The 12508-nt window shown below is 43.1% G+C and overlaps 1 protein-coding gene across 9 annotated transcripts in view; it reads left to right on the top strand.

The window, feature by feature from the left end:
• SETDB1 (SET domain bifurcated histone lysine methyltransferase 1) overlaps positions 1 to 12508 on the top strand; it is a 37929-nt gene that overhangs the window by 10619 nt on the left and 14802 nt on the right. For all 9 annotated transcript variants that reach the window (XR_004265241.1, XR_004265240.1, XM_032267438.1 and 6 more), the window contains exons 4-10: positions 2791 to 2825; positions 4082 to 4181; positions 5680 to 5805; positions 5969 to 6170; positions 7039 to 7112; positions 7997 to 8187; positions 10296 to 10425. Coding sequence is in view for 7 of the 9 variants with exons in the window: in XM_032267438.1 (XP_032123329.1) it covers positions 2791 to 2825; positions 4082 to 4181; positions 5680 to 5805; positions 5969 to 6170; positions 7039 to 7112; positions 7997 to 8187; positions 10296 to 10425 (858 nt within the window). In the remaining 2 variants the exon portion in view is untranslated. The remainder of the gene's footprint in view (positions 1 to 2790; positions 2826 to 4081; positions 4182 to 5679; positions 5806 to 5968; positions 6171 to 7038; positions 7113 to 7996; positions 8188 to 10295; positions 10426 to 12508) is intronic.

The following is a 12508-nucleotide window of genomic DNA, read 5'->3' as shown; positions in this document are numbered from 1 at the left end:
ATACACGTGTGTGTGTGTGTGTGTGTGTGTGTGTGTGTGTGTGTGTGTGTATATGTGTGTATATATATATAGTGTTACCACCCAATGAATTATTATGCAGCCACTTAAAAAAAAAAAAAAAAAGGTGAACTTTGAGGACATTATGCTAAGTGAAATAAGCCGATAATAAAAAGACAAATACTGTATGATTCCACTTACATGAGATATCTAGAATTCAGTGGTGGCCGCCAGGGGCTGGAAGAAGGGGAGAATAGAGAGTGTTTAATAGGTACAGAGTTTCAGTTTTGCAAGATGGAAAGAGTGGTGGTTATGGTTGCACAACAATATAAGTATACTTAATACCACTATATTGTACACTTAAAAATGATTAGAGCCAGGTGTTGGTTTTTGCTTGTGGTCCCAGCTACTCAAGAGGTTGAGGCAGATGGATCTTAAATAAACCCAGGAGTTCAAGGCCAGCCTGGGCAACTTAGGGAGAGCCTGTCTCATAAAAAAGATAATCACAAATGTTAGCAAGGATATGGAGCAATTGAAACCCTCATAAATTGCTTATAGAAATACAAAATGCTATAGCCACTTTGGAAAACAATCTTTTGGTTCCTCAAAAGGTTAAAAATAGAATTACCATATGACCCATATGCCATATATGCCCAAGAGAAATGAGAACATATGTTGATGTAAAAACTGGTATACAAATGTTCATGTCAGCATTTCATAATAGCCAAAAGTAGAAACAGCTAAAATGTTCATCAGCTGATGAATGGGTAAACCAAATGTGGTGTACACATACACCCATGTATTGACTACCATAGGATATTATTCAGCCATAAAAAGGAATGAAGGGGACGGGTGCAGTGGCTGATGCCTGTAATCCCAGCACGTTGGGAGGCCAAGGCGGGTGGGTCATGAGGTCAGGAGTTCAAGACCAGCCTGGCCAATGTGGTGAAATCCCGTCTCTACTAAAAATTTAAAAATTAGCTGGGCATGGTGGCATGCACCTGTAGTCCCAGCTACTCGGGAGGCTGAGGCAGACGAATCGCTTGAACTCTAGAAGCAGAGATTGCAGTAAATGGAGATTACATCACTGTACTTCAGCCTGAGCAACAGAGCAAGACTCCGTCTCAAAAAGAAAAAAAGGAATGAAGTAGTGATACATGGTACAACATGGTACAACAAGTAGGTCAACCACATATTATATGATTCTCTTTATATGAGATCTTCAGAATAGGCAAATCCATAGAGACAGAAAGTAGATTCATGGTTGCCAGAGTTTGGGAGAGGGAGGAATGGGAAATGACTGCTATAGGTATGAGGGAATTTTTGGAGTGATGACATTTTTCTGGAGTTAGATAGTGATGATAGTTTAATTACTAAAAACCTTTGAATTACATTTTTTTTTTTGAGACAGGGTCTCACTCTGTCACCCTAGGTACAGGGGTTTGATCACAGCTTCCCGCAGCCTCAGACTCTCCTAGCTCAGATGATCCTCCCACCTCAGCTCTCTGGGTAGCTGGGACTGTAGGTGCACACAACAACACCCGTCAATTTTTGTTATTGTTCTTGAGACAGGGTCTCACTCTGTCACCCAGGCTGGAGTGCAATAGTGCAATCTCAGCTCACTGTAACCTCCACCTCCTGAGATCAAGCAATTCTCCTGCCTGAGCCTCCCGAGTAGCTGGGATTACAGGCACCTGCCACCACACCCAGCTAATTTTTGTATTTTTAGTAGAGACGGGGTTTCACCATTTTGGCCAGGCTAGTCTGGAACTCCTGACCTCAGGTGATCCACCTGCCTCGGCCTCCCAAAGCTCTGGGATTACAGGGGTGAGCCACCATGCCCAGCATTTTTTTTTTTTTTTTTTTTTTTTTTTTTTTTTGGTAAAGACAGGATTTCACTGTGTTGCTCAGGCTTAAACTATACATTTTTGTTTATTATTATTATTTTTTGAGACTGAATCTTGCTCTGTCAACCAGGCTGGAGTACAGTGGTGCAATCTTGGCTTATTGCAGCTTATGCCTCCTGGGTTCCGGCTATTTTCCTGCCTCAGCCTCCTGAGTAGCTGAGATTATAGGTGCACACCACAACGCCCAGCTAATTTTTGTGTTTTTAGTAGAGACGGGGTTTCACCATGTTGACCAGGCTGGTCTGGAACTCCTGATCTCAGGTGATCTGCCCACCTTGGCCTCCCAAAGTGCTGGGATAACAGGTGTGAGCTATCATGCCTGGCCTAATTTTTAAGAGACAGGGTCTTGGGAGGCCAAGGCGGGGGATCACAAGGTCAGGAGTGTGAGACCAGCCTGGCCAACATAGTAAAACCCTGTCTGTACTAAAAATACAAAAATTACACGGACATGGTGGTGCGCGCCTGTAGTCCCAGCTACTCTAGAGGATCGCTTGAACTTGGGAGGCGGAGGTTGTGGTGAGCTGAGATTGTGCCACTGTACTCCAGCCTGGGCAACAGAGCGAGACTCCATCTCAAAAAAAGAGAGAGAGAGACAGGATCTTGCTGTGTTGCCCAAGCTAGTCATGAACTCCTGGCCTCGAGTAACCCCCCAACTAAGCCTTCCAAGTAGCTGGGTTTACAGGTGTGAGCCACCACACCTAGCCACTCACTTTGTGTCTTTCCAAACTCTTTCAGTACTTTATATTTGTATGTATACCTATATCAAGATTATTTTCAGTTATTATTGATAATGCTCCCATAATAATGCTTTTAAGTAAGTTCTTGATTTATCAGAAATTTCTATGTGTAAGTTTCTTACACTCATTAGAGTTCTTCTCATCTGTAGGTGATGCTGGGAACAGAACTCCAAAAGACCAGAAGGTAAGTTAGGATGGTAATGGAAGGGTGAGAGAAAAGAATATGAAAATAGGAGAAATTTTTGGACTGACCGTTTAGTCAGTCTAGCTGTCAACATCTTATCATTCACCCTGTAATCAGCCCCTTGTGTTGCAGTCCTCTAACAGACGTTGTAAGAATTCAAAAAGAAGTTAGCAAGAAATTCATGCACTAGAAAGGAGTATTGTATGAAAATATGATTTAGCAGTGTTTGCTAGGTAAATTGAGCAAAAAAACTTCTTAATGTTGAAACATTGATTTTTGAACTAGGCTTGTAAGCAAGGGCAGCTTTGGGCCAGGCGCAGTGGTTCACACCTGTAATCCCAGAACTTTACAGGGATCCATCTCAAGTGGATCACTTGAGGTCAGGAGTTTGAGACCAGCCTGGCCAACGTGGTGAAACCCCGTCTCTACTAAAAAAAAAATACAAAAATTACCAGGGATAGTGGTGCGCACCTAGCTACTTGGGAGGCTGAGACAGGAGAATTGCTGGAACCCGGGAGGCTGAGACAGGAGAATTGCTGGAACCCAGGAGGCGGAGGTTGCAATGAGCCAAGATTGTGCCACTGCATTCCAATCTGGGCGACAGAACAAGACTCCGTCTCAAAAATAAATAAAGCCAGGTGCAGTGGCTCACGCCTATAATCCCAGCTCTTTGGGAGGCCGAGGCGGGTGGATCACAAGGTCAAGAGATTGAGACCATCCTGGCCAACATGGTGAAACCTTGTCTCTATTTAAAAAAAAAAAAAAAAAAAAAAAAAAAAAGCTGCACGCATTGGCTCACGCCTATAATCCCAGCACTTTGGGAGGCTGAAGAGGGCAGATCACCTGAGGTCAGGAGTTCAAGACCAGCCTGACTAATATGGAGAAACCCCGTCTCTACCAAGTATACAAAATTAGCCTGGCATGGTGGCACATGCCTGTAATCCCAGCTCCTCAGGGGGACTGAGATAGGAGTATCACTTGAACGCAGGAGGCGGAGGTTGTGGTAAGCCAAGGCTGTGCCATTGCACTCCAGCCTGGGTAACAAGAGCGAAACTCTGTCTCAAAAAAAAAAAAAAAAACAGAAAGGGCAGCTTTGCTGGACAAAGTAACCATAAGCTTCCAAACATAACTCTTATTCAACTCATTCCATTTTGTGTGTGTTTTTTTTTTTTAAATACAAGTTTTGTTTTATTCTGAAGTTATTTTAACCCATGTTACTGTTTCAAAACTTGTTTTCCTCATCCCCTTTTCTGTAGCTCCGTGAAGCTATGGCTGCCTTAAGAAAGTCAGCTCAAGATGTTCAGAAGTTCATGGATGCTGTCAACAAGAAGAGTAGTTCCCAGGATCTGCATAAAGGTTAGGGTCAAAAAATACCTGGGTACAGATGGGAGGTGAATTTTTATAGAGATTCTTCAGTCTTGTGTCTGCTGATTGATTGTGACCTGCCAGACTCATTATCCTTAGTAGTTATGAAATCCCAGTTACACTGATGGTGATCTCCAGTCTGTGATGGTTTCATTTCAGTACCTTTTTAGCATCCTACATTTAGGCTGTTTCCATCCTCATGACTACTTCTTCCAGGTGGAGATTAGGGAGAAGAGAGTAACTCAGACTCTTGTTACAAAGAGGTTTGAGGCCAGGTGTGGTGGCTCACATCTGTAATTTCAGCAGCTTTGGGAGGCTGAGGCAGGAGGATCACTTGAGGCCTAGCATCAAAGACTAGCCTGGGCAACATAGTGAAACCCCATTTCTATAGAAAAATGTTTAAAAATCCTCCAGGTGGATAGTGTCAGAAAAAAATAAAGCACATAAAATAAAAATTTTTAAATTAGCTTGAGCCGGGCGTGGTGGCTCACGCCTGTAATCCAAACACTTTGGAGGCCAAGGTGGGCGGATCACCTGAGGTCGGGAGTTCAAGACTAGCGTGACCAATATGGTGAAACCCCGTCTTTTAAAAAATGGAAAAAAAAAAAAAATGAAAAAAATTAGCTTGGCATGATGGTGCACACGTGTAATCTCAGCTTCTCAGGAGGCTGAGGTGGGAGAATTGCTTGAGCTCAGGAGTTTGAGGCTGCAGTTAGCTGTGATTGTGCCATTGCACTTCAGCTTGGGAACAGAGCAAGAACCTGTCTTTAAAAAAAAAAAATTGAGGAAAGCTTTGTAGATTAGGGCTATTCATAGATATCCTACAGGAAAATGATTTATAAATGCTGCTTAGCATTTAAGAGTTATCGTTGCTGTTAATAAAGAGTTGGAAACATTTATTTGGTAAAGTGAAATACTCTTTTTTTCTTGTTTTTTTATTTTTATTTATTTTTTAATTTTTTTTGGGTTTTTTTTTTTTTTTGAGAGAGTTTTGTTCTGTCAGTTCGGAGTGCGGTAGCATGATCATGACTCACTGCAGCCTCTAACTCCTGGGTTCCAATGATCCTTCTGCCTCAGCCTCCTGAGTAGCTAGGGCTACAGATGCGTGCCACCACCCTAGCTAATTAAAAAAATTTTTTTGTGTAGAAATGGGATCTCACTTTGTTTCTCAGATTGGTCAGCACTGCTGACCGCAAGCCATCCTTTACCTCAGCCTCCTAAAGTGGTGGAATAACAGATGTCATCTGCTCCTGGCCCTGGGATATTCTTGAGTTACATGTGGACTTCATTTATTTCAGTTTTTCCTGTTAGTATAAACAATGGAGTTATCTGTGCATTGTATTTCTGCCTGTGGCCAAGAGAGCCGCAAAAGTGGCGAGGTATAAAAAATTACCCCATCTTCCCTGATTACCTTACTCCCCTCTTTACCTTCCCATTCTCTACTCAATCTATATCATAACTCTTTAGAATAACTTTCTTTCTTCTATAGGAACCTTGAGTCAGATGTCTGGAGAACTAAGCAAAGATGGTGACCTGATAGTCAGCATGCGAATTCTGGGCAAGAAGAGAACTAAGACATGGCACAAAGGCACCCTTATTGCCATCCAGACAGTTGGTATGTGCAGACTTGGAGGACCCACTCATTAAAGGCAGCCTGCACCCTCCACTGCTGATTGTTTCTTTTCCATGTGACCTTCCCATTTGTCTCTCACATAGCGGCCAGGATTTATACAGAAACTGGCAGTTTTAAAAAATATTTATCTTTCCCTTTTACTCAGGTCCGGGGAAGAAGTACAAGGTGAAATTCGACAACAAAGGAAAGAGTCTACTGTCGGGGAACCATATTGCCTATGATTACCACCCTCCTGCTGACAAGCTGTTTGTGGGCAGTCGGGTGGTCGCCAAATACAAAGATGGGAATCAGGTCTGGCTCTATGCTGGCATTGTAGCTGAGACACCGAACGTCAAAAACAAGCTCAGGTACCTGGACAGAGGACTGTAAAGGGGTAGAGGCTGGGAGCACAGCACCTGCCCTGTTTGTGCCATAGACCAGATCTTACAATTAGCTTTTGTGTTCTTAGTCCCTAGTGGGCTGAAACCCTTACTCTTTCTTGACCACAGGAGTCATGTGGGTGATTCTTTCTCCCTCTTCTTTTTTTTTTTTTTTTTTTTTCTTCCTTTTCTTTCCTCAAAGGGAAAACTAGGAAGAGAATAATCAAGAGTGATTAATAGTCAGGGGAATAAGGGATTCACATAGAAGAAAGAAATGGAGACTAAATGGTTAGCAGCAGCATAGGAATCTGATAGAGGAAAAATAATATAGGTTTTTTTTGGCTGGGCGCAGTGTCTCATGCCTGTAATCCTAGCACTTTGGGAGGCCAAGGCGAGTGGATCACTTGAGGTCAGGAGTTAAAGACCAGCCTGGCCAACTGGCGAAGCCCTGTCTCTACTAAAAATACAAAAATTAGCCAGGTGTCATGGCACATGTCTGTAATCCCAGCTACTCGGGAGGCTGAGGCAGGATAATCGCTTGAACCCAGGAGGCGGACGTTGCAGTAAGCTGAGATTGCACCACTGCCCTCCAGCCTGGGCAACAGAAGGAGACTCCGTCTCAAAATATACATATGTATGTTTTTTGAAAAAGTAGGGATGTGTTGGTTAAATTAAGGGAGAACCCCTAACTCCCATAGTGGAAAGAAAGAAAACAGGAAGAAAGTGGTAGACTGGATGTCTTCCCTGGAGTACATCCTGTTGTGATCCAGAGAAGTGGAAGCTATGATAAAATAATTTCTGTGGATCATGTTAGATATAAACCCCAGGTCTTTCTACTGTCACTCTTCCCTTACAGGTTTCTCATTTTCTTTGATGATGGCTATGCTTCCTATGTCACACAGTCTGAACTGTATCCCATTTGCCGGCCACGTGAGTGTCCCTCCCTTCTTCCTTGGCTCAGAATTCTCCTCTTCTACCTTATATTTCTTTTTACAACCTCCAGTTGAAAAGCCCTGGTGTTTTTGGTACTTCAGTCTCAAAGAGCATAAGTTTGGTTGATGTCCTTTGGGAGATACAGTTTTACGGATCTTTGTAGCCAAAAAGTGAGACCCTAGAAGATCATGAATGACCTTGAGTAGACTGCTCACGTTATAGATGTGCTTCAGTTTCATTTCTAAGTGAGTCAGGTTGGAAAAGGCGTTACTTCTTTCCTAGTGTCATGCTGCACCTAACAGTTGTATAAATGTGTAGTCTGCATAATGCTTTCCGCAGAAGCTCTGTTAGATGGAACATGATTGTGTTCTCTATATTTGTTACCCTGGCTTGGGAGCAGACTCCTACGGAAACAATCATTTTTAACAACAGAAGAATCATCTAACAGTGCTGTGTTGACACATAACATGGCAGTAAACACATTCTGAGTCTCTTAAAAACCTGATAGAGAATGAGAAGGAAGGACTAATTTTTACATTTCATGATGCCATCTGATCCTTTAAAATTTACCACTAGACTTACCAACAAGTGAGCAAGAATTTCCACTTGAATTTTCCAAAGGAGAGACATCCATTTATATGAAATAAGTGAATCCCCTATATTGTACATTACTTATTTATTAGTTACTCAATTTGTAAGTATGTGCAATTTGTGCATTACGTGTATTACTTAGATGGTCTTGGCTTTGCTTCCCCTGAGGTTCTGATTTTACTTTTTCTCTCCTTTTCAACTTGAAAAATGTCAAATGTCTCCTTGCCAAGCCTTTTCCCTATCAAGACGTGTCCTACCTGCCCTCTCAGTTCTACTTCTTCTTGAAACAGTGAAAAAGACTTGGGAGGACATAGAAGACATCTCCTGTCGTGACTTCATAGAGGAGTATGTCACTGCCTACCCCAACCGCCCCATGGTACTGCTCAAGAGTGGCCAGCTTATCAAGACTGAGTGGGAAGGCACATGGTGGAAGTCCCGAGTTGAGGAGGTGGATGGCAGCCTAGTCAGGATCCTCTTCCTGGTACTGTTCTTCCCTAGAATTTTGGAGGCAGAGATTGATGGGAGAGACTTAAGAGGCAGTAATGAGGATGGTTTTATAGCTATTCCATAGCCTTCCTCTTTCTTATCCTCCTATGTGTTCTGGTTTTGGTCAAATTTTACTTTGTCCTTTTTGTTGTTCCTCTGTGGGTCATTGTTGAAAATAAATTGTTGGCCGGGTGCAGTGGCTCACGCCTGTAATCCCACAACTTTGGGAGGCCAAGGCAGGTAGATCATGAGGTCAGGAGTTTGAGACTAGCTTGACCAACATGGTGAAACACAATCTCTAGTCAAAATGCAAAAACAATTAGCCGGGCCTGGTGGCATGTACCTGTAATCCCAGCTACTTGGGAAGCTGAGGCAGGGGACTTGCTTGAACCAGGGAGGTGGGAGTTGCAGTGAGCAGAGATAACACCACTGTATTCCAGCCTGGGTAATGGAGCAAGACTAGGTCTCAAAAAAAATAAAAAATAAAAAAATAAATTCTCTGGCCAGGCGTGGTGGCTCATGCCTATAATCCCAGCACTTTGGGAGGCTGAAGCGGGCAGAACACCTGAGTTCACGAGTTCGAGGCCAGCCTGGCCAACATGGTGAAACCCTGTCTCTACTAAACATAAAAAAATTAGTCAGTATGGTGGCAAGTGCCTGTAATCCCAGCTGCTTGGGAGGCTAAGGCCGGAGTATTGTTTGAACCCAGGAGGTGAGGGCTGCAGTGAGCTGAGATCATGCCATTGCACTCCAGCCTAGGCAACAAGAGTGAAACTCCGTCTCAAAAAAAAAAAAAAGAAAAATTCCATATTAATCTGCATGGTTTTGATTTTTTTTCTCTCTCTAGGAGCATTCACATTGTGTGTAGTAACAGAAAAGGCAGCCAATTCCATTTTTCCAGGGTTAAGGTTTTAATAGGACACTGGTACAAAGAAGAGGGATCTAGGAGTCTTGATTATCTTTCAAGTTTCAGTTTAACTCTTAGATCTTTTGTACTCATCCTTTTCTCCCTTGTCTCTCCCTTCTTAGAATTATATTTCTTTATTTATTTTTTTAATTTTTAAAAAATATTTTTTAATACTACTTCTTGCAGAACAGGGCTACCCAGTAGGCAGTGTGCCCAAAGTAGCCAGAAGAAATGAGAAATGATATTTCTTCTCGGTGTTCTCAGCCTTTTACTCCTGAGGCCTTATGATCTTATGCTTTTAGTTTGCTGTATTTTTGTTTTGTTTTGTTTTGTGTTTTCAGATGGCGTTTTACTCTTGTTGCCCAGGCTGGAGTGCAATGGCATGATCTCTGCTCACTGCAACCTCTGCCTCCTGGGTTTGAGTGATTCTCCTGCCTCAGCCTTCCTAGTAGCTGGGATTACAGGTGCCTGCCATCATTCTTGGCTAATTTGTTGTATTTTTAGTAGAGACGGGATTTCACCATTTGGCCAGGCTGGTCCCGAACTCCTAACCTCAAGTGATCTACCCACCTCAGCCTCCCAAAGTGCTGAGCTTACAGGTGTGAGCCACGGTGCTCAGCCTGTTTTTTGTTGTTGTTGTTTGTTTGTTTTTTGAGGTTTTTTTTAAAGACACAGTCTCACTGTCACCCAGGCTGGAGTACAGTGGTACAGTCACGGCTCACTGCAGCCTCAACTTCCAGGGTTCAAGTGGTCCTCCCATGTCAGCCTCCCAAGTAGCTGGGACTACAAGTGCAGGCCACCACACCTGGCTGATTTTTGTATTTTTAGTAGAGATGGGTTTCGCCATGTTGCCCAGGCTGGTCTTGAACTCCTGAGCTCAAGCAATCTGCCTGCCTCATCCTCCCAACTTACCAGGATTATAGGTGTGAGGCATTGTGCCTAGCTATCCTAGTTTTTATACTCAGTATAGACATCTGTTGCTCCTATAATTCCTTAAACAAGGAGTATATATTTTTCACTGTGTTCCTGATACACTTCATGGAGCCTGGCACATAAGTTTATTGAGTAGATAAGGAATTTAAGGCTCATCAGGGAGATTTCCCAGAGGTGACACATGGTGTATATCCTCTATACAGGACAGGATAAATTCTAGCCTGTAAGCTATTTCCCTTGATTCTTCTCTCCTAATTCCTCAGGATGACAAAAGATGTGAGTGGATCTATCGAGGCTCTACACGGCTGGAGCCCATGTTCAGCATGAAAACATCCTCAGCCTCTGCACTGGAGAAGAAGCAAGGAGGACAGCTCAGGACACGTCCAAACATGGGTATGTCCTGAAAGATACCTGGGGGAGGGAAGAAACAGGGCCAGGCAGCAAAGATTATATACAGTGGCTGTCCTTTGTTTACCGCAGTGACGCTGCTTACTCGGAAACGGGATATGTGCCGAGTTGTTTCCAATAGTGGTGATTGATTTGTCCTGCTGCTTCTCCATGCTGTGGCTCTGACTTGTAAACAACCACATAAAAATCTGAAACAATTGGTTTTAAGTTGGGGTGATAGTAGCTACCCTCTGTTGTCCATGTGAGAATTGTCAGCTTTGTGTGTTATCTATGGTTAGTTTTCTTTTTCTTTTTTTAAATAAACAGAGACTGGGTTATGTTTATTTGCTATGTTGCCCAGGCTGGTCTTGAACTCCTGGGCTCAAGTTGTCTGCCTGCCTCAGCTACCCAGAGTGCTGGGATTACAAGCATAAGCTACCACATCAAGCATTTAGTCAGTTTTCTTTAAAACCCAGATCTGACCAGGTACAGTGGGTCACACCTACAATCCCAACACTTTCAGAGGCTGAGACAAGTGATTTGCTTGAGCTCAGGAATTCAAGACCAGCCTGGGGAACATGGTGAAACCCTCTCTCTACCAAAAAAAAAAAAAAAAAAAAAAACCCACACAAAAATTAGTTGGGTATGGTGGCATTAATCTGTAGTCCAAGCTACTCGAGAAGTTGAGACAGAAGGATCAGTTGAACCAAGGAGGTCAAAGTTGCAGTGAGCTATGATCACACCACTGCACTCCTGCCTGGGTGACAGAACGAGACTCTGTCTCAAAAACAAAAAACAGATTTGTTTTTGTTTTTTAATATTACTGTCATACTTTCAGGTTGATGTTTTTCTGCCAAAATTAGTTAGCTAAAGAATATTTCTGAAAATATTCCCTCAAAGTATAACATAATTAATCAGGTAAATCATCTGGGATAGGAAGATATAAAGACCTGTCTAAGACTCAGCATGGTTCATGGTGGCTCATGTCTGTAATCTCAGCACTTTGGGAGGCTGAGGTGGGAGGATCATTTGGGGCCAGGAGTTGGAGACCAGGCTAGGCAACATAGCAAGACCTTATCTCTACCAAAAAAAAAAAAAAAAAAAAAAAAAAGCTGAGTGTGGTGGTGTCAACCTGTACTATTAGCTGCTCTGGAGTCTGAGGCAGGAGGATCACTCGAAGCTCAGGATTTCAAGGTTACAATGAGCTAAGGTCACACCACTGCACTCCGGCCTGAGTAACAAAGTGGAACACTGTCTATTAAAAAAAAAAAAAAAAAAAAAAAAAAGTGGCTGCTCTGCCTCTGCCTATGGAGTAGCTTTTCTTTTTATTTTTATTTTTGAAATGGAATCTGACTCTGTCACCCAGGCTGGAGTGCAGTGGCACGGTCTTGGCTCACTGCAGCCTCTGCCTCCTGGGTTCAAGCAATTCTCCTGCCTCAGCCTCCCAAGTAACTGGGATAACAGGCATCCCCTACCACGCCAAGCTAATTTTTGTGTTTTTAGTAGAGACAGTTTTACCATGTTGGCCAGGCTGGTCTCAAACTCCTGACCTCAGGTGTTCTGCCTGCATAGGCCTCCCAAAGTGCTGGGATTAAAGGCATGAGCCACCGCGCCCGGCCACTATTCTTTTATTCTTTTACTTTCTTAATAAACTTGCTTTCACTTTAAAACAAGAAAAAAAGAAAAAGTCTTATCTAAGTCAAAACAACATATCCCAGCATCCATGCCAGTTAATAATAGGAACTGAGAGTCTTAGCACTTACTTAAAATGTGTCCATTGGTGCCTTTTTTTTCTTTTTTTGAGACACAGTCTCACTCTGTTGCCCAGGCTGGAGTGCACTGACACGATTTCAGCTCACTCCAGCCTCCACCTCCCAGTTCATGTGATTCTCCTATGCCTTCTGAGCAGCTGGAATTACAGATGTGCACCACCATGCCTAATTCTTATATTTTTAGTAGAGATGGGGTTTCACCATGTTGGCCAGGCTGGTCTCGAACTCATAACCTCAAGCAACCTGCCGCCACCTTGGCCTCCCAAAGTGCTGTGATTACAGGTGTGAGCCACTGCGTCCAGCCATTGCTGCTTTTT

This window comes from Sapajus apella, unplaced genomic scaffold, assembly GCF_009761245.1.
Source record: "Sapajus apella isolate SASKATOON/1434 unplaced genomic scaffold, GSC_monkey_1.0 scaffold169, whole genome shotgun sequence".
NCBI lineage: Eukaryota > Metazoa > Chordata > Mammalia > Primates > Cebidae > Sapajus > Sapajus apella.
The sequence above is the reverse complement of the archived record's forward strand: the minus strand, read 5'-3'. Positions and strand labels throughout refer to the sequence as shown.